This window comes from Agelaius phoeniceus, chromosome 18 (genome assembly GCF_051311805.1).
Source record: "Agelaius phoeniceus isolate bAgePho1 chromosome 18, bAgePho1.hap1, whole genome shotgun sequence".
Lineage (NCBI taxonomy): Eukaryota > Metazoa > Chordata > Aves > Passeriformes > Icteridae > Agelaius > Agelaius phoeniceus.
In genome coordinates, this window is record NC_135282.1 from 14,125,025 (window position 1) to 14,146,532 (window position 21,508).

The following is a 21,508-nucleotide window of genomic DNA, read 5'->3' on the forward strand; positions in this document are numbered from 1 at the left end:
CTGAAATAGACAAATGGGTCTGCACAAGCTGGAGCTGCTGAACTTTAGGGGAAAATAACAGGTTCAAGGGGGGATATGTGGTAGGCAGTTCAGGAAGGCTGTACCTTCCTAGTACCTTAGCCAATGGGGAAGGAAAGAGGGCAACATGTGGCTGCATCCTCCAAAACGTGGAGAGATAAAACCCTGTGGGCATGTACCCCAGTTGCCTCTCTCCCTTTATTCAAATAAAGTTGCAGAACTTCTCTGTCTCCTTTATGAACACTGGCTTCTCATAGCATGATTTTCCATACAAGATGGGGGACTCATCCGGGGTCCTTTCACTGTCTGGGCCTGGCACACAGGAAGAGGAGTTGGAGGTGTGCCTCGCTCAGTTTTTAGGCGACCAAATCCCTCCAGCACTGGCCAGCAGCAGGCAATTGATGGGGTACCTGAGACTGTTCAGGTGACAGACAAGAGGCGGACCAGGGGGACCAAGAAGAGTCCACAGGAAAAGACCACTGGAGATCTCACCAGTGAGTACAGTGGGACCCTCAGGGTGTAAAACATGGCAGGATGTCCAGAGAGAGCAGTAAAGGAAAATCAAGAAAAGGGATGATGATCCCAAAATACTTCCAAAGGGTCCTTTGGGAGAATGTTGAGATGGTTTGCACATTCTCCCAGAGGTAGTTAAGGACATGGATGACCAGGGGGGGAAATAAGGGGAGTTGGAAAGGGATCTCAGCAACAGGGAATGGATGCCGAGAGAGAGCAGTAAGGGAAAATTGAGAGAGGGTCTCGGTAATTGCCACACCCAGAAGGGGCAATAAGGGAAGTTGAGAAGGACTCTCTGCAACAGGAGACTGATGGTGTTGGTTTGAGAAAGGATTGTTCGAAGGGGAGTGTGGAGGAATGTGGTTAAGGCAAACAGCAGAGGGATACTATGTGATAAGGAAAGAGAAACAGTGAGGATTGGGATGTTCTCCACCATATCTTCAAAACATGCAGTCTAATACAGGGCCCAAGCCTTTCGTATTCCCAGCTTCCAGGATAGGGAAAACAGGGAGATATTGTTCCTATGCCTCCACCCCTCCCCAGGTCCTTATGGAGCCAGAGTGGAGGATGTGTGTTTTTCGACTTACAACTCAGGACTTAAGGGGGTTTCTCTATGGCGAGGAGTACCGAGACCAGGTGTCAGACTGCAGGACTGGGGACGTGGGCTGGGCACCTGTTCACAAGGTATGGGACAAGCCGAGGTTGTGGGGCTCAGTGCTGGGCAGTGTCTGACACCACCACGCCCACGGGCAGGGGCTGCAGTGCCCCCCGGCCCCATGAGGCTGCGGGATGTTTCACCTGCCCGTCCCTGTGGCTCCATCGGCTGTGCCCATCCACCAGGACCTTGTGCTTTACAGAGCTTGTAGTGCTGAGAGAGCTGCCCAGAGACCTGGATGAGTGTGCTGGGGGATGCGTCTGGACACTGTGGCAGGACTGGGACTGGTTTTGGTATAGGGTGTAAGATAAAATCTATCACTAAATCCTGGCCTGATATAAGAAGGGATTTTGCTTGGGTCACAGGGAGGTGAGAGATTTTGCAGAGAGTTCAGTGGCTTTGGGAACATGAGAGCCCACAAACAGTGATAGCACTGGCTGGAGAGATGACAGAGCAGGCCCTTGCAAGAATTGGTTAGGAAGGCACATCAGGTATATGTAAGAAGGGGTGAGGAAAAGGTAAAGGTACAGGCAAGAATAAAGGCACAGTTTCTAATCAATGTGCCATTTGTAAAAAAAAGAAAATAGAACTTTAGAAATTGATTGTTAAGGGTGTCAGGTTTTCTATTGTACTGGGGGCTCACCACACTGGAGCCCTTGATAACATGCAAGGTGGGTCTGAACCGAAAAGTGCGTTTCATAGTAGACTTGGGAGTCTCTCTGTTTACTTTGAATTTTATGTCAAAGGGGGTTCTTTTAATAATTCAGGGAGTAAGGGGAAATAGAGCCAGTGCACTTTATTCAACTGCTATTGGTGAATATGTGAGATGGGTTTGAAAAGTGTGAATTTCTGTTTGTTTCTAGTTGTGATTGTGGTTTGCTAGGAGGGGATTTAATGACTGAGTTGGAAGTGTGATTAGTGTTGTGAGGGATGATGGGGAAACTAGTGCCGTTGTGCTGATAAAGCTTATGCTAAAGTGAACCCAGAAGTGCTGGCAGTCCCCGGGCAATATGGAAAACTGCCTCTCCAAATTACTCTGTAGCAACCAGGATAAGCAGTGTTGAATACCCTCTTTCAAGGTTACAGCCTGTTATTGAGTCCCTGTTAAAGTTGGGTCTTTTGGAGACATGTATGTCTCCCTATAACACTCCTATCCTCCTGAAAGGAATGAGGGACTTGTCTTTATAAACAAACTGTGAGTTTGCTGGTAGATAAAACTAGCACTGAAAGATAAAAGAAACAATGGGAAGGATTCCACCGATTGATGAATGGAATGAGAGAGGTTTGTCTTTACCAATAAACTGTAGGTCTGCTGATAAATAAAATTGGATACTGAGAGAAGAAAGAAACAATGAGAAGAACCATAAATTCCATAAGGAACTCCAATGAATGACACAAGAAAAAGACGTACATTAGAAGGGGGTCTTAGGTGTTTTGGGAAGTCTGTACCTCTCAAGTACCTCAGCCAATGGGTAGTGGTATGCCAGCTGGCCGGAGGTGTTTCTAGCCACTTCAGCTATTGGATCTGACTGATCTAACTGATCATTTATTTGATCAGTTAACAGATGATTTCTGAATATGGGATTGTGAAGGCAGTGGACTCGGACAGGGCAACTCACTTTACTGAGGGAACCTTCAAAGGATTATGGCTGCTTTGAGAATTCAGTGGGACCTCCATACCCCTTGGCACCCTCAGAATTCAGGTCAAATAGAAAGAATGAACGTGTCACCAAAACTGTGGTGAGAACAAAAACTTTCCAACAACCATTTTTAGTGTTAAAGAATCAAGGCATTGCTTTATTCTGGTCAGAATATGCAATAGGAATTTCACCCACACATTGCCAAGATATGCAGAGAAAATCATTCTATGACACATAAATTTTACGAGATTTTCCCCATATTTTATACTGTCAAACCTCATAGAAATTCATTGGTTCAATGTGCATTGGTCCCAAGTTAGGCAGTTCTTAGTATCTGGTTTTCCTATTTACGGATTTCTTCACCTCCAAGTCTAATTTGGTCCTCATTTCTTGGTTCTCTTATCAGTCTTTTCCAGACCCGGTGTCTCCAACCATGCCAGGGGCCAGTGTCTGGGGTTGAAGGTTGCCTATCTGCCAGTATCTGTGTCTCCTGGCTATTCCCAATCTATGTGGGTGTTAAATTCATCAGTTTTCACCCGGTGAAACAGAGTCATTTGAAAATAAACTTCAATTCCTTTTTCCTCTAGACAAAGGTGAACTAACCTGACTAAAGTTACATAAAAAAATGTTAAACCTTATATAATTTCCAACACTCTGTCTCCTTTATGTACACTGGCTTTTCATAGCATGATTTTCTATTCGAAGGGGACACACTAATCCATGGCCTATCCAGAAACCAATTAGGCTTAGCCCTTCCTGAAGGATCAGCCTGGGCTTTGCCACTGCTGAACGTGTGAACTGGGAGGACACCAGGCACGGGGAAGAGTGTGGGAATGGGGGCTGGGGTGTGATGTGGGTCCTGTGCAAGGTGCTGATGACAGCAGCACCTTGTAGGTGTGTGCACCTTGATCTGTACGGCCGGTGCCTGTGAGTCCTGGGTGTCCTGTGTTTGCATCCATGTGTGTGTCTCTGGGATCTGTGTGTCTCTTGAAGTCCAAAACTGGGCAAGAAAATAAAGCTCTATAGTCAGATGGCTACAGAGCAGGTATTTGTTTATTCAGCACTGGGAGTGAGGGGGATCTCTGTGCCGAAAACTCACTCGATCTTCTATAGCCTTCAGTTACATTTTAAAAGTCCTTCCCTGCAATGTCACAATTACAACATATCATTAGCATACTTACATTTGCATAAAGCTGTGTCGTGGTTTTACAAGAGTTTGTTGCTTTCACCAACAAAGAACTTTGTCAGTTCTTCTGTGGTGGTCATCAGTCTTCTGGTGGTCTTTTGATGAAGACTTCTGTAGTCTTCACATTTGAACTTTCTACCTCTATCTTCAGCACATGCCTTGGTGCTTCTTGTTCTACAGTCTAACTTGGTGTTAGCTAATTTTGCAGTTTGCAAGTTCCGTTAGAACTTGCTATCTTGCTCTTGATGGCGTTTGTTATCTTACTTGCCCCACTGTCTTGCTTTTCTTTGCTATCCTGCTTGTTTTACCTGCACATCTTGTTACAATATTACTTGTGGTTAATCTTTTGTTAGATACCACTTAGGACTCACTCTGGGACCTGTGCTTAGCTTCGCTGCTACCTGAATCCACAACAGAGAAAGCAGCAGCCACATCCTGGCTCTGGGCGGGACCCGACTCCGGGGCTGCAGCAGCCGGGCAGGGGCCCCCCGCGGCCCCGGCCAGGCCGCTCCGCCCGACTCGCGGCGGCGCAGGGGGGTGGAGGGCGGGCGCCGGGGGCGGGACGAGGAGGGAGAGCTCCGCCTGTCATTGGTGGGATCCACCCGCGGGGGAGGTGGGGCCGCGGTCTGATTGGTGCTCTCGCTGCGGGGCGCGGTAAGGGAGTTCGCTCTCGCGAGAATCTGGCGCAGCGCGGGAAATTTCTCCCGCGGCGCCGCTGAGGTGCGGCCCGGGCCGGCCGGGATGGGGCTGCGGGACGGCGCCGAGACCGAGCCGGCGCGGCGGGGGCGGCGGCCGGGCGGGCCCCGGGACCTGGCGGACGGCGCCGGGTCCGGCCGTGACGATGCTTCCGCGCTGTCGGCACTCAAGCGCCTGGAGCGGGCACAGCGCACGGACCGGCTGGACGCGCTGTTCGGCTTCGAGCGGCCCGCAGAGCCCGGTGAGCGGACAGGATGGCTCATCAACATGCACCCGGTACGGGCCGGAGCGGCGGGAGGCTAGCAGGCAACAGACGGGGCACGGGATGTTCCGTGGGGAATCCCCCGATAGGGCCTGGGGAGGGGTTTTCCACAGTGACACCCCAGCCGTACCAGGGATGGGAATCCCACGGAGTTATGGCCGGTAGGCCTGGGGGCAGGGGTCCTTTGGGGAGACCCCCGATACAGCCGGGGTGGGGAGGGAGTGTCCCACGGAGATACCACAGATAGGGAGCGCGGGAGGAAGTCCCCTGGGGAGACCCATGGTAGGGCCAAGGAGGCGGTTCCGACAGACAGACCCCGGCCGTACTCGGGGGAGAAGACCCAATGTCCCTGCTGGGCCTCCCATGTTTCCCTGGCACTACCGGGAGGGAAGTCCCACACGGAGACTTCCGGTAAGCCCCGGGGGAAAAGAGTCCCGTGGTGGGGTCCCGGGGTAGTCTCATGGAGGGACCTTGTTGAGTCTTGGTGCTCATGGGCAGACGGAGGTGCTGGATGAGGACCGGCAGTCAGTGAGCGCAGTGGACTACTACTTCATCCAGGAGGATGGGAGCCGCTTCAAGGTGGGTGCCCGGGGGGGGGGGGGACACGGGACCAAAGGGATACAGTGTCCCAGGAGAGAACCTGTCACCATTGTCTGTCTGCTCCTTCCTAGGTGGCCCTACCCTACAAGCCCTACTTCTACATTGCTACCCAGAAGGTGAGGAGGGGCAGGGCTGAGCTCCCCAGGAAAGGAGACAGCATCCTGGGGAGCTCAAGACCTGGGCAGCCTGCTTTGGGATGATCTCCTCCCAACAACAGAGATGCACTGCTCAACCCCAGGGTCTCTTGACAGGGCTGTGAGCGGGAAGTGTCCTCCTTCCTCTCCAAGAAGTTCCAAGGGAAGATTGCAAAGCTGGAGACTGTCCCCAAAGAGGACTTGGACTTGGTCTGTATCCCTCTGTGGCTTTTTTTTTTTTGGACCTTGCACAGGTCTAGTGATGTAGGAAGGGATGAGCAGGGAGAGAAAGCAGCATGCTTGACTTAAATCTCCTGATGCTGTGACATCTCAGAAATGTGTTTACTATGGCTAATTGCTTATTAGCAGTAATTTCATTCCTCTCCTTGAACATATCAGTTATTTCAGACAATGCGTTCAGGACATTAATTTCTAGAATTAAAGTGGTTGGAGGAAGGAGGATACTGCAGGAGGGAGGTGCTGCTCATGCTCAACCCATTCTTCCTCTTTTTCCCTGGGTAAATCCCACTTGTGGCTGCACAAGCAGCAGGGCTGGCTGCGCTCTTGCTGTGCTGCTCTTGTGCTCTTGACACACCCACGAGAATCTCTCTTCAGTGCTTTACTGTCCCACCCATCAGCATCTCCTTTTTGGCCAATCCTTCCACCTGCATCAGTCTTGTTGGCCTTCTACCCTTCTCTCATGGTACCTATCCCTGAGCTGCCGTTCTCTTGCTGCTTTGCAGCCAAACCACTTGGTAGGCCTGAAGAGGAACTACATCAAACTGTCCTTCAACACGGTGGAGGACTTGTTGAAGGTGCGGAAGGAAATCTCTCCTGCCGTGAGGAAAAACAGGGAGCAGGACCAGGCGAGTGATGTCTACACGACCATGCTGTCGAGGTGGGATCTCCCCTCAGGGGATTCAGTCAGTCTCTCGTGTTAATAATTCATAGAACTATGGAGTAATTTGGGTTGGAAGGGACCTCTAAAGGCTGTTTAGTCCAACCCACCTGCAATGAGCAGGGACACCTTCCTCTAGACCAGGTTGCCAGTGCTGGGACAGCACTTCTACAGAATCACAGACTGATTTGGGTTGCAAGGGATCTTAAAGATAATCTCATCCACCCTCTTGTCAAGGGCAGGGGCACCTTCCACTAGACCAGACTGCTCCAAACCCTGTCCAGCCTGGCCTTGGACACTTCCAGGCATGGGGCAGCCACAGCTGCTCTGGGCAATTTGTGCCAGTGCCTCACCACACACTTAATAATTAGATCCTCTTGAGAATTTCCTAACTCTCTTCAGAGTTGTTATCTTGCCTAGATGTGACTCCTGCTATGCTTTTCGACCACCCATCTTCGGGGTGGTTCTTCCAGCTCTGTGCTGCACATTAAGAGGCCCCAGAGCTGATGGGATGGGGTTTAGTGGTATCTCTGGTTGCCTGTCATATAGTTTGCCTGTTCCCTGTGAAAGGGTACAGAGAGGCAATGGGCAACCTTACTTCTAATTGTGACCAAGACAGAAGTAATCCAACATTTTCTATTTCTCTCCTGTCCCTGACTCCTGCTGCCAGTGTCACCAGTGCCAGTGGGTGTCCTTGGTAGACTGACACCAGGGGAGGGACTATGCTAGATCTGTTGTTTACAAGAAGAGATGAGCTGGTGGGAGATGTGGTGGTTGAAGGCCGTTTGGGGCACAGTGATCATGAAATTATAGAGTTCTCAATATTTGGTGAAATAAGGAGGAACAGCAATAAAATTTTCACAGTGGACTTCTGGAGTGCAGACTTTGGCCTATTTAGGAGACTTTTTCAAAGAGCTCCTTGGGAAGCAAGAGGAGTCCAGGAGGGGTGGGTGTGCCTCAAAATAGAGATCTTGAGGGCACAGAACAGACTGTCCCTGTGCACTGAAAGATGAGTCGGCAAGGCAAACGTTCAGCCTGGATGGGCAAGGAGGTTTTGAAAGAACTTAGAAATAAAAAGAGCATGTATCGTCTGTGGAAGGAGTGTCTGGTATCTCAGAAAATATTTATGGGGCTTGCTAGGGCATGTGGGAAAAAATTAGAGAGGCCAAAGCTCAGTTATAACTTAATTGGGCAACTTTTATGAAGGATAATAAAAAATGTTTTTACAAATATCTTAATGGCGAAAAGAAGGGTAAGACCAACCTTGGTTCTCTATTAGATGCAGGAGGGAATTTAGTGACTGCCGATGGGGAGAAGGCAAAGGTCTTTAAAGCCTTCTTTGCCTCAGTCTTTGGTGAGAAGATGGCTTGTCCTCAGGACAGCTGTCCTCTGGCCTGGTAGAGGGTGTCAGGGAGCAGAATGATCCCCCTGTTATCCAGGAGGAGGCTGTCGGAGAACTGCTGAGCCGCTTGGATGTTCATAAATCTATGGGCCCAGATGGGATCCACCCCAGGGTGATGAGAAGCTGGCAGATGAGTTTGCCAATCTGCTCTCCATCATTTACCTGCAGTCCTGGCTCCCTGGTGAGGTTCCAGATGACTGGAAGCTGCCCAATGTGACGCCCATTCACAACAAGGGTGGGAAGGAGGATCCTGGTGATTCTAGGCCAGTCAGTCTAACCTTGGTACCTGGTAAGGTAATGGAACAGTTTAGACTGAGTGTCATCACCCAGCACTTCCAGGATGGCCAGGCTATCAGACCCAGCCAGCAGCGGTTTAGGAGGGTTGGGTCGTGTTTGACCAACCTGGTCTCCTTTTATGACCAGGTGACCCCCCTGGTGGATGAGGGAAAGGCTGTGGATGTGTCTATTTGGACTCCAGCAAGGCCTTTGGCACTGTCTCCCACAGCACAGTCCTGGAAAAGCTGCAGCCCAGGGCTGGGACAGGAGCACTCTGTGCTGGCTTCAGAACTGGCTGGATGGCCAGGCCAGAGAGTGGTGGTGAGTGGTGCTGCATCCAGCTGGCAGCCAGGCACCAGTGGTGTCCCTCAGGGCTCTGTGCTGGGGCCAGCTCTGTTCAATCTTTTTATTGACCACATGGATGAGGGGTTTGAGTCTTTCATTAGTAAATCTGCAGATGACACTAAGCTGGGAGCGTGTGTCCATCTCTTGGAAGGTAGGAGGGCTCTGCAGGGAGACCTGGAATGGTTGGAGGGATGGGCAGAGTCCAATAAGATGAAGTTTAATAAGTCCAAGTGCCCAGTCCTGCATTTTGGCCACAATAACCCCCCGCAGCATTCTAGGCTGGGCACAGAGCGTCTGGACAGGGCCCAGGCAGAAAGGGACCTGGGGGTGCTGGTTGACAGCCGGCTGAACGTGAGCCAGCAGTGTGCCCTGGGTGCCAAGAAGGCCAATAGCTCCTGGCCTGTGTCAGGAATAGTGTGGCCAGCAGAACTAGGGAGGTCATTCTTCCCCTGCACTCGGCACTGATGAGGCTGCACCTTGAGTGCTGTGCCCAGTTCTGGGCCCTCAGTTTGGGAAGGACATGGAGATGCTGGAGCACGTCCAGAGGAGGCAACGAGGCTGGAGAGGGGCTTGGAACACAAACCCTGTGAGGAACGACTGAGGGAGCTGGGATTGTTTAGCCTGGAGGAGAGGAGACTCAGGTGACCTTATCACTCTCTACAGCTTCCTGAAAGGTGGCTGTAGTCAGGTGGAGGTTGGTCTCTTTCCCCAGGCAACAACTGACAGAACGAGAGGACACAGTCTCAAGGGAAATACAGGTTGGATGTTAGGAAAAGGTTTTTTACTGGAAGCGTGATAAAGTACTATAATCATCTGCCCAGGGAGGTGGTGGAGTCACCATCTCTGCATGTGTTTAAAAAAAGATTGGATGTGACACTCAGTGCCAGGGTTTAGTTGAAGTGTTAGGGCTGGGTTTGACTCGATCTTAAAGGTCTCTTCCAACCCAGTGCTTCTGTGTGACACATGGATAAGGCAGCTGCTCCCCTCTGCTCTTGCAGTGCACTGAGTGGGGGCAGTCTAAGCACAGATGACGAAGGAGCCTCAAAAAAAATTTCCAACCAGATGGACAACATCGTGGATATGCGGGAGTATGATGTGCCTTACCACGTTCGCCTTTCCATTGATCTGAAGATCCATGTGGTGAGCTTTGCTTTCCCAGTCACACTCCTGAAGCACAGAAAAGTTTTTTCTCTCCAACACCTTTACAAAAGTATTGATGACAATGAGTTCATGTCTAGAGCTCAGTTCTGTTCTGCTGGGCTTCATATTTAATGGCACACAGAAAAGCTACCTGATTAATATGTGGCAATAGTTCAAACTTTTCTTCTGGGCTGCCTGTGATTGCCACAGTTCCATCCCCAGCAGCTGGATGGAGTGACATGGGGATGTGGCCCTGCCATAAGGCACTACCCACCCTCATCTCTCCACAGGCTCACTGGTACAACGTGCGATATCGGGGCAACACCTACCCACCCGAAATCACCCGCCGAGATGACCTTGTGGAGAGGCCGGTGAGTACTGGGCAGGTGTTCTTTGTGCAGATGTTCTGCCCCAATGGACTGGTGTCTGATGTGCTGCCAGTGTAAAACCATGGTGGCAGGGGAAACACTGGGCTTGGGTAGTGATTTTTGGGTTGATAAAGCACTAAAACGATTAACAGGGATGTTCTGGTTCACTTACTGTACCACCACTGGGTTTTATGGGAAACACCCTTTCAGTCAGCTCTGAAATACTTTTTCATGGATTTGGTCCTACCCAGGATCCTGTTGTTCTTGCCTTTGATATTGAAACAACCAAACTCCCTTTGAAGTTTCCTGATGCAGACACAGACCAGATCATGATGATCTCCTACATGATTGATGGGCAGGTAAGAATACTAGGATGGTTTCCTTCAGGCTTGGGCGGCAAAGCCAGGAAGCGGCCCAGCATTACCTTCTAATCCTGCTGTCTCCAGGCTTGCGATGCTGCCAGCTGCATGATGTGTGCCTGTGGGAATGGCATTAATGTCTGGGTGACATTTCATGGAACCCAGCCCAGGTCAGGGTCTCTGCAGGACAGAGAACACTGGTGTCCTGTGTTGTCTCTCCATGGCCTCCTTTTCTGATGGTCAATGATGCTTCAGTGGATGACTTCCAAAATGTTGTTCCCCCTTGACAGAAGCTCTGGCTTTCAAGAAAAGCATCCCATTTTTTGGGCAGCATTTTTGAGTTGTCTGTGACTTCAGTCCTCCTAACTGCCTCCTTGTCACCTCCTCAGGGCTACCTGATCACAAACAGGGAGATTGTCTCAGAGAACATTGAAGACTTTGAGTTTACTCCCAAGCCAGAGTATGAGGGTCCATTTTGTGTCTTTAACGAACCAGATGAGGTAAGTCAGTTCTGTTCTGCAGAGTTTTACTTGCCTGGAGCTTTTCTTGGCCAGAGAGCTCATTTTCTGGCTGATTGCCTCCCTGAGGAACCCAGTAAGTCGAGCAGGGCTGTTTGTGCTTTTGTTTCGTGGGAATAAGGGTGAGAGATCAGTTTTGGGCTAGGTGCAGAGGAAAGAGGAAGTGTGGAACAAACTGTGGTATCCACCACCTCCCTGTAGAGGAGATGAAGTTCCTCAAATTACACATCTTTTCTGTTTCATCCCAGGCTCATTTAATCCGGAGATGGTTTGAACACGTCCAGGAGACCAAACCCACCATCATTGTCACATACAACGGAGACTTCTTTGACTGGTAAGATCAGGGATGATGACTAAACTGGCAAGGTGTCACCTGAGCTAGAGGGCAAGGTCGGGTTCCATCCTCAACATTCTTCCATAGCTCAGACAGTGTGGGGAGGTCATGTGGCCAGATGTGGGGCAGCCATGTGCTGCACCTCCCCAAATCCTGTCATCATTGGCTTGGCAGTAGGACTTTCTGAAGAGTCCCATCTACTTGCCTGAGCTACTTTTAAACCCTTGGCAATGTGGGAATGTCAGCATATGGATGAATTCAGTCATGGGAGAGCAGAAAGTGGGTCAAAAGAGACCTGGAGGATATTGGAAGAAGTATAAAGATGAGCCTGGAGAAGCAGGAGGAGAGGGACTACAGACCTCTGCCTTCAGATGCAGGATACAAGCAAGGATGTTTGCCTCTTGAACCACAAAATGGTTTGGGTTGGAAGAGACTTTAAAAATCATCTTGTTCCAACCTCACTGCCATGACCAGGCACACCTTCCACTAGACCAGTTTGTTTCAAGTCCTGCCTGGAAGTCTATAAACAGATAAATCACAAGGAAAAATAATTTGGTAGTTTGTAACAAAGTGATTATGGAACCATTGTTAGACATGCAGGAAAATGGCTGTTCTGCTCCTTCTTTTCATGCTGCCTCTTTCCTCAGGCCCTTTGTGGAAGCAAGAGCAGCAGCTCATGGAATTAATATGTATCAGGAAATTGGGTTTCAGAAGGACAGCCAGGGAGAGTACAAAGCATCCCAGTGCATCCACATGGACTGTCTGAGGTACTGAATGTGGCCCCTCTACACATAGCTGTGTCTTTTTCTCTTCAGTTCAGATAAAATACCAATGGTTGTATTTGAATACTGTTCTCATGTTCTGTCTGTTGGAAGCTTTGGGTGTCACCTTCTTTAGCTGTGTAATAATGCATTCCTGTGTTGTCTTCTTTCCCTTGGTGTGCTGCATTCCAAAGGAGCTGCCAAGTCTTCCCCCGAAGGGTTCCTAGACTGCTCTTGCCCTGTAGCCTTGGGTGTTTGATTGATGATTTGGGAGGAGAGAAAAAGGGAGAGGGAAGTGGGTTAAGGTTTGGCCATTGGAGCAGGGAAAGGGACTATAGCCTCACCTACCAGGCTCCTGACATAGAGAGAAGAGGAAAGGACACATGGGAGAGACAGAACTGTAGGGTTTTATGTTGGTTTTCCCCCCTGGAGAGTCTGGGCTCTGGAGCACAGCTGGATGTTCTTGCAGTTCTTGCAGGTGGGGTCTTCAGCGGTGAAATTTTTATCTTAAAGCCAGTGAGGGAGCTGGAAGGTGGAAATTATGAGCAGTGGTGGGGAGATGGACAGTGGGGGTTGTTTTGGTTGGGCTAGCTAAAGTTGGACAGCCTTGTCCAACTGCATCCACTCTTCTTAGATGCTGGGCTGTCCTTGGTGAGAGACATGGTAGTCGAGGTCCCCTTCACAATCTTGACCCTATTTTTGAAGGTCAGGCCTGGTTTCTCTGCACAAACTGGTATTTTCCTGATTCTGTCCAGGTGGGTGAAGAGAGACAGTTACCTCCCCGTGGGAAGTCACAACCTGAAAGCAGCAGCTAAAGCAAAACTGGGTTACGATCCAGTGGAGCTGGACCCTGAGGAGATGTGCCGGATGGCCATGGAGGAGCCTCAGGTATTCTCTCCCTGTGCTCTATGGGAAAACAAGCCTTGAGCAGCTGCATTATGACTGAGTCTATAAGTTAAAGTGGATTTTGAGAAATTAACTGAATCGGTCTCCCCAGATTTCCCATGCCTTAGAGCTCACAGGGAGAAGGAACAGGATTCCCCTGAAGTGATTCTGGCCTTGGCATTGCACTGTGCATTCTCTGTATTTATTTACATTAGCGTGGGGTGAAAAGCACTAGTGAAATCAGAAACACCATGAAGAACTGAGACCTGCTGGAGGAATAGGAGAGGGTTAGTGCTCCAGGTGTCATAGGCAGGAGGTTCTGCTGAGCCCTGTAGCAGTTTCCTGAGACCCAAACTGGGTGGATTCTGTGCCTTCAGTTCATCTTCCTTCTTCCTTCTAAATTAGAGCTGACATGTTACTGTTTGATTAGAGCTAAAGCAGGATGGCCTCAGAAGCAAACACATTATTCTTTACAACCTAGGCTATGGAGAAATACGCCTTTTCCTTCTTGCTAATAGGAGAATGTCCAGCAGGAAGCAATGAAAGATCATTGTCATTGAACCACTCTCACATGGGATTGGGATTCATTTTCTTCTCTTGTTCCTTGACAGACCCTGGCCACCTACTCAGTGTCCGATGCCGTTGCTACTTACTACATGTATATGAAGTACGTGCATCCCTTCATTTTTGCCTTGTGTACCATCATTCCCATGGAGCCTGATGAGGTGAGTGCTTTCCCAAAATTATCTCTTTTCTGGGTGAAGTACCATGATTCCCACTCTGCAGGGATGCTCTGGCCACAGATCTGATTCCCACTGCCTAGATACTCTGCATGTGTGGCAGGGAGGAAGGGAGGGTGGATTTAGAGGCTGCTCCTTTCTCCTACAGCTGTAGGGTGTTGGGAGACAGGTTCCTATAAGAAGACACCTGACATTTGGCAGTGCAGGGCTGGAGCTAGAAAGCTAGAAAGTATGGCTGATGCTCCATGCTCAGCCAAGTTCACTTGTCAGTGAACTTGTTCAACTTGGCTGTTGTCAGCTGTAGGGAGGATGATGAAGGAAGCTGTCAAGCATGTAGAAGATGTCAGTCTGTTCCCACCTGGTTGAGCTGACAAAGGCACTTGGTGGAGTGGTGCTGTAGATGTGTCACCAGCTGAAGCTGTCCAACTTGTTGTGTGACAGTCCAATCTTGCCAGTGCTGGGACAGCACTTCTATAGAATCACAGACTGGTTTGGGTTGGAAGGGATCTTAAAGATAATCTCATCCATCCTCCTGTCAAGGGCAGGGACACCTTCCACTAGGCCAGATTGCTCCAAACCCTGTCCAGCCTGGCCTTGGACACTTCCAGGCATGGGGCAGCCACAGCTTCTCTGGGAAACCTGTGCCAGTCCAGTGCCTCACCACACTCACAGGGAAGGAGTTCCTCCTGATATTTAAATCTACTATTTTTGCATTTGAATCCAGATTTGGTTTCTCATGTGCAGGTGTTAAGAAAAGGATCTGGGACACTATGCGAGGCACTGCTGATGGTTCAGGCATATCATGCCAACATCATCTTCCCCAACAAGCAAGAGCAGGAATTCAACAAGCTTACAGAAGATGGACATGTGTTGGACTCAGAGACCTATGTGGGAGGCCATGTGGAAGCACTGGAATCTGGGGTCTTCCGCAGTGACATTCCCTGCCGCTTCAAAATGGTAATGGGCCAGCAGCCAGCCCCTGTCCTCATGGAGTAGCGTGGTAGGGAGGGATAGCATTTCCACTGTTGTTGGCATCTCCAGTGTATCCCTGCTGGTCTTCTAGGGCAGCATCTAGAATCACAGAAATCAGTACGGTTGGAAAAGCCCTTTAATGCTGCCAAGTCCAACTGTTAACCCAACATCCCCAAGGCCACCACTGTCCCCAAGTGCCACATCTGCATGTCTTCTGAACACTTTCAGGGATAGTGATTTCGCCACTGACCTTAACAGGCCATTCCAATGCTTGGCAACCTCCAGGAGACACTTGCTACCTGAAGCTGGGCTGGGATGGAGTAGGAGGAGATCTCTAAGTGGCCATCTGTGCTTCAGTGGGAAAGCAAGCAATCCAGAGCTTGTTGACAGCAGAGGATGGTAGTGAAGTAGGGTTTTGGGTTTGTTTTTCAGCCAGCGTTTCTTGGAAGTTAGGCCTCTGTCACTTGGGGTCCTGTCCTCTCTCAAACTGAGCTGCTTTTGAACCCTTCCTGAGGGCTTTTTACCTGTTTCTGCTACCTTCATCAACTCCCCCAGTGCCTCAACATGTCCCTTACAGCTTAGAGGTCCCCAAGCAAAGCAGGGACAGGGATATGGGGCAGAAGCTGCCGGCCTGCAGCCAGGGACAGCTGCCTACGGCCTCACTGCCATCTCCATGTCCCTGTAGAATCCTGCTGCCTTCGACTTCCTGGTGCAGCATGTGGAGAAGACCTTGCAGCACGCCATTGAGGAAGAGGAGGGTCTTCCTTTGGATCAGGTCACTAACTTCCAGGAGGTACAGCACCTGCAGCATGGCTGAGTTGGGCAGGAAACTGGGACTGCAGCTCTAAAATGCTTGTTTGGGTTTGGTTTATGTTCTACAAAGAAAGACCTAAGAAGCCCATCTACAGGCTGAGTCCTGCAGCCCAGCCTGGAGATCAGGGTCTCTGCCCCATCTGAAGAATGCAACTCCTGCTTTTCCCTTCATGGGTTCAACCAGGACCAAAGCTCTGAGAGAGCTGGGAAGAAATTTAGGGAGAAGGCAGACCCCCTCAGATATCCCAAATGCTCTTGTTGCTCTTGTTCCCCACTACAAAAGTGCAGGTTGCCTCTCTCCAAATCCAAGTCTGGAGTTTCTTGGAGTGCAGCACTAGACTGGGGACCTCTGGTCTTTGCTGTTGTCTCCATTAACCCATTTGCACTGAAAAAGTCCTCGATCAAGTCATATTTAGGAAGAAGCTGCTTCCACTTCCCAGGTATCCCTATGGAATAGCTTATTCTGGACATCGAAATCAAAACCTAAAGCAGTGTCGAGGAGACCCTGCTCTGCTCCTTTAGATCCATCCCCAGAGCCTGTGGCGAGTGAGCCTGTGAAGAACCAAATTCAAAAAGTATTTGATTCATTAACTCCTTCCTGCCCTAGTTTCACTTCTCTTTATCTCACCACAGGTTTGTGATGAAATCAAGGCCAAGCTGAATTCCCTGAAGGATGTTCCCAACAGAATTGAGTGTCCTCTTATCTATCATCTGGATGTGGGGGCCATGTACCCCAACATCATTCTGACCAACAGGTTGCAGGTGGGTAACATCAGTCTTGTCTCTCCTAATCTGACTTCCAGATGACCTTGATGGTGCCTCTGGATCCCCTTAAAAGCAAGGGCTGAACTTTCTGCACAGGGTAGGGGAAGCAGATGAGGCTGGGCATGAAATTTGGTCAAGCTGCCATGGAATTGTAGAATCACAGAATTATTTTGGTTGGAAAAGCCCTCTAAGACCATTGAGTCCAACCACTCTGCCAGCATTGCCAAAGTCACCACTAACCCGTGTCCCCAAGTGGCACATTCACATGGCTTTTAAATACTTTCAGGAGAATGCCACTCTGAGCAGCCTGTGCCTGTCTGATCACCCTTTTAGTGAAGGATTTTTCCCTAATATCCAGCCTAACCATCTTCTGGCACAACTTAAGGCTGTTTCCTCACTTGTTCCCTGGGAGCAGAGCCTGATGCCCACCTGGCTCCACCCTCCTGTCAGGGAGTTGTAGGAGCAAGAATATCCTCTCTGAGCCTACTTTTCTCCAGGCTGAGCCCTCAGCTTCCTCAGCTGCTCCTCACCAGACTTGTGCTCACCCCCTTTCCTAGCTCTGTTGTCCTTCTATGGATGGCTAGGTCTTCAGAGACTCAGCTGCAGCTTTAGCTAGAACTCTTCCCAGAAACCTAGCTGTTGTTTTGAGGAGCTTGTGCTCCTGAAAGGCTCTGGAAAGGGGATCTCACTGAGTACTATCTCTGATGTTCACACCTGTGCTCTCCTGCCACTCAGCACCTGTTCTGGCATGAGTTGTCATTTGGAGACCTGTCCCCTCTAACACCTGTGTGTCTGTTACTGCATCCAGCCCTCTGCCATGGTGGATGAGGCCACATGTGCTGCCTGTGACTTCAACAAGCCAGGTGCCAACTGTCAGCGCCGGATGACGTGGCAATGGAGAGGAGAGTTCAGTAAGTACAGCCCACAGAGATGGAGCCAAATTCCTGCTTCTCCTCTGAGAGACTGATCACTGCCCTTCTCTGCAGTGCCTGCCAGCCGCAGTGAGTACCACCGCATCCAGCAGCAGCTGGAGTCGGAGAAGTTCCCTCCCTTGTTCCCTGATGGACCACCCCGTGCCTTCCATGAGCTTTCCCAGGAAGAACAAGCCAAATATGAGAAAAAGCGCCTAGCAGGTAAAAAAATCAAGGTCATGATCCTGGCAGTGTTTTACAACGTGGACCACGAGCGGTATTCAGCAGTAGTGACCCCTCCTAGGGCTGTGGGGTGAGGTCAGGCTGGTCTCAGAACATCTCCAGGATCCCAACAGACTCATGCGTGCTTCCTACAAGGAGCCAGGCACTGATACCTCTGTCAGTGGTACCCCTTTCTCTTGGAGAGCCATGGATTTTAGCTGAAATATGAATGGCTCCATTTTTTTGTCAGGCTGCTAAATAAAGCCAGTTAATGAAAGAGAAACATCACATTATCCTATCACCTGGAGGGAAGCTGTCCAGCAGAACCACCCAACTGGCTGGGGGCAGAGCCTGGGTTTGTAGCTGGGCCATATGATTAGTTTGTTTAACCCCTAGCCCTCCACCTCCATAAAGAGGTGCTGCATCTTTCCATACTGGGATCTTCCTCTCTCTTTGCAGTAGGACTGTCCCCCTATCCCTACTCTGTTCATCCCTCTGTAACAGGGCAGCCATCCCTGACAACCTCCCTCTGCCTCCTCCCTTGACCAGATTACTGCCGCAAGGCGTACAAGAAGATCCATGTCACCAAGGTGGAGGAGCGAGTCACCACCATCTGCCAACGAGAAAACTCTTTCTACGTGGACACGGTGCGAGCATTCCGGGACCGCCGATATGAGTTCAAGGGGCTGCACAAGGTACCAGGCTTGGATGCTGGTCAAATTGTCTTGCCAAGCCTGGGGACCTCTTGTGCCTTGCTGAAAACTTTAAAGGATTACTCTGTTGGCTTCCCACTGATAGAGGGCAAGGTTGTATTGATTATTGGGAAGAAAATCTTCCCTGTGAGGGAGATAAGGTGCTGGCACAGGTTGACCAGAGAAGCTGTGGCTGGCCCATCCCTCCAAGTGTCCGAAGCCAGTTGGGTTAGATGGGACTTAAAGCAACCTAGTCTAGTAAAAAGGTATTCCTGCCCAAGGCAGGGAGTGGGATGAGATGAGCGTTAAGGTGCCTTCCACCCCAAACTATTCTAGGAGGCCCAGGGGCTCTGTGTCTGGCAGAGTTAATTAAAGAGCCTGTTGCTTTGCAGTTCCTCCCTGTTGCCTCTTTTGCCATGACTCCCAGGCCTGACAGAGAGGCTTTTCCTAACACTGGTGGTTCTGTTGTTAGCTGGGCGTGATGGATTGCATCAGGCAGTGTATTGAGTTCTTCCCTGCACACATATGGTGCAGCACAGCTGGTGCTGCTTGAATTCCGATCAATGATGGGAGCTGCAAGTCTCTTCTGACAACTGACAAAGTGCCTCTGGCCAACCCCTCCTGTGCTGCAAAAGAAAATGGGATGTTTGACTCATGATGCTGATCTTTGGCAAAGATATTCCTGTAGAGCTGCAATGCTATGCTGGGACTGAGTGGAAACCAGTTGGGTGCCGCCAGCAGTGATATGTGGAATTGTCCTGACTCTGCCCTTGGCATGCAGGTGTGGAAGAAGAAGCTGTCTGCAGCAGTGGAGACCGGAGATGCCTCTGAAGTGAAACGCTGCAAGAACATGGAGATTCTCTATGACTCCCTTCAGCTGGCCCACAAGTGCATCCTCAACTCCTTCTATGGATATGTCATGCGGAAAGGGTAAGTCTCCCCTGAGCCATCCAGGATCCTCTAGAGAGGACCCTTGGAAACCAGGATTGTCCTGCTGCGGTAGTCACTTCCTGAAGCACCAAGATGAGAGTAGGTCCTGCCTGTAACACTCTTCTCTTGCTTCTACCCACTACTTCTCATCCTGGAGACTCTTACCAGACATTAAATGATGGAAATCTTGTCAGTAAGTGGGTTTTCAGCTTTTCTGGAGCATGATAAGTATAGAATTTCATAGGAGAACAATGCCCAGTGTTATGTTTCTTGCCTTTCTTCCCCTAGAGATCCTCCTGCCATAGCTGGGTTTTGGAGGGGGTATGTCATTGTTTTAACTCTGACTCCTCTGCTCACAGAGCTCGCTGGTACTCCATGGAAATGGCTGGCATTGTCTGCTTCACAGGGGCAAATATCATCACCCAGGCCAGAGAGCTGATCGAGCAGATTGGGTAAGTGTGCTGAGCTGAAGAAGGTCCATCTGCATCTAGGACAGATGTGGGAGCCTGTTAAACACTCGAGTTTTCAGAGAGATGGAACACATTTCCTGTGAGGAAGAAGGGCTGAGAAAGCTGGGGGTTTTCATCCTGGTGAAGAGAAGGCTCCAGGAAGACCTTAGAGCCCCTTTAAGTGCTTAAAGAGATTCCAAGAAAGATGCAGACAGATTTTGGGCAACAGCCAGGAGTGGTGGAACAAGAGGGAGTGGCTTCCCATTGCCAGAGGGCAGTGTTAGATGGAATATTGGGAAGAAATTCTCTGCACAAGTTGCCTGGAGAAGCTGTGGCTGCCCCTGCATCCCTGGAAGTGTTTCAAGGCCAGGTTGGACAGGGCTTGGAGTAACCTGGTCTAGCGAAAGTTGTCCCTGCCCATGACACAGAGTTGTTGGAATGTGATGAGTTTTAAGGTCCCTTCCAACCTCAAGTGATCTGTGATTCTCTGATTCTATGAGCATTCAGATTCCTGACACTGCTGTTGTATTTGAGGATTCACTTTGCAGAAAGGAACAGTGGATGGAACAGGCTGCTGCTTAGTAGGGGACACAGAACTGATCCTTGCCTCCCATCCACTCTGCTCCTGACAGTGGCCTGCCTTCCTTCCTTCCTTCCTTTCTTCCCTAGGAGACCTCTAGAACTGGATACCGATGGGATTTGGTGTGTCCTTCCCAACAGTTTCCCAGAGAACTTTGTCATCAAGTCAACCAATATCAAGAAGCCAAAAGTAACCATCTCTTACCCAGGTGCCATGCTGAACATCCTGGTGAAAGTGAGTCTGGCACCTGTCCAGGCCAGCTCTGCAGCCTGGGAAAAGGAGATGGAGAGCTGATGAGTTGGGAGAACCCCTCTTCCATCTCCACTCCCTATGCAGTGGGTGAGATGTTGGGGGTGATGGCCCTGGAGAGCATCTGAGTGGAGAAAGAGGCTCAATATCCTCCCCAGAGAGGGGGGTCTGTAAGAGGCCAGGGTAGGTGCATGCTTACTTGTGCTGTTAGGGAGTCCAGCACAAGGTCTAAACCTATGCTCTGCTTACTCCAGGCTCTATAAGAGAAGAAAATATCATTTTAGGGTCCAAAGCCTTTTTCTTCTCAACAGGCAGGAAAGGTGCTTTGACTTTTGAGTCCTAAATTGTGCTATAGCTCCCAGAGGGGTGCTCAGGTGTCCCTTTGGGCAGGGTGTGTCCCAGGGGCATCCCCTGGTGTGACCTGATAGCTGTAGATTGAAACTGTTCTCCTGGGGCTGTGCCACAGGAAGGCTTCACAAATGACCAGTACCAGGAGCTGCAGGATCCAGCCTCACTCACCTACATCACACGCTCAGAGAACAGCATCTTTTTTGAAGTGGATGGTCCATACCTGGCTATGATCCTTCCAGCCTCCAAAGAGGAGGGCAAGAAGCTGAAGAAAAGGTGAGATTTCAAAGCTTGAAATATTGTCTCTTCCCCTGAGTTGAAAGACTAAAGATCTCGTTGCCTTTGTACATGTGGGGCATGTTGGTCCTTGCCTCCAGAGCCAGCAGCATTTGACTCACTAGCTTAAAATTACAAGTTCCTTATGTCAGATCATTGAACGTAGCTACTACAGCAGTAAATTTTAGCAGATAACAGGAAAATTACATTTCTCCAGCCTAGTGGCATCTGCCTGTTTGGCTCTGAGGTGTGCAGGAGAACATTGACTTTGCTTCTGAGGATTTCTAATACTGCTTCTATTCAATCCAATCTGTTTAAACTTAGCAGTTCCTGCCTTCCTATTTTTCAAGTGTTAACTGACTTCCAGTAACACTTCTCCTATGTATTTCCCCTTCTCTCTCCATCTGTAAGTAGGATTGGTTCTGCCATTACTGTCACATTATAGTTGTATAGTTGTACCCAAACTTCACTGATTTCTCAACGACCACCTCCTAACCAAGAATGTGAGCTAGAGCACTAACATCCATTATTTTGGGTGGCAGCCCACAGACCTGGATCTGACTCCAAAACA

General features: G+C 49.8%; 1 protein-coding gene across 1 annotated transcript in view; it reads left to right on the top strand.

Annotated features, from left to right (window-relative positions):
- Window positions 1-4,714: 4,714 nt before the first annotated feature.
- POLE (DNA polymerase epsilon, catalytic subunit) overlaps window positions 4,715-21,508 on the top strand; it is a 34,676-nt gene continuing 17,882 nt past the window's right edge. The window contains exons 1-23 of the mRNA XM_077187904.1: window positions 4,715-4,984; window positions 5,469-5,549; window positions 5,642-5,686; window positions 5,822-5,914; window positions 6,448-6,602; window positions 9,624-9,765; window positions 10,056-10,136; window positions 10,385-10,492; window positions 10,882-10,992; window positions 11,259-11,344; window positions 11,992-12,111; window positions 12,861-12,993; window positions 13,602-13,715; window positions 14,475-14,687; window positions 15,388-15,495; window positions 16,149-16,277; window positions 17,089-17,191; window positions 17,267-17,413; window positions 17,963-18,108; window positions 18,887-19,035; window positions 19,395-19,487; window positions 20,154-20,298; window positions 20,780-20,937. Coding sequence (XP_077044019.1) covers window positions 4,754-4,984; window positions 5,469-5,549; window positions 5,642-5,686; window positions 5,822-5,914; window positions 6,448-6,602; window positions 9,624-9,765; window positions 10,056-10,136; window positions 10,385-10,492; window positions 10,882-10,992; window positions 11,259-11,344; window positions 11,992-12,111; window positions 12,861-12,993; window positions 13,602-13,715; window positions 14,475-14,687; window positions 15,388-15,495; window positions 16,149-16,277; window positions 17,089-17,191; window positions 17,267-17,413; window positions 17,963-18,108; window positions 18,887-19,035; window positions 19,395-19,487; window positions 20,154-20,298; window positions 20,780-20,937 — 2,891 coding nt within the window. The 5' untranslated portion in view covers window positions 4,715-4,753. The remainder of the gene's footprint in view (window positions 4,985-5,468; window positions 5,550-5,641; window positions 5,687-5,821; window positions 5,915-6,447; window positions 6,603-9,623; window positions 9,766-10,055; window positions 10,137-10,384; window positions 10,493-10,881; window positions 10,993-11,258; window positions 11,345-11,991; window positions 12,112-12,860; window positions 12,994-13,601; window positions 13,716-14,474; window positions 14,688-15,387; window positions 15,496-16,148; window positions 16,278-17,088; window positions 17,192-17,266; window positions 17,414-17,962; window positions 18,109-18,886; window positions 19,036-19,394; window positions 19,488-20,153; window positions 20,299-20,779; window positions 20,938-21,508) is intronic.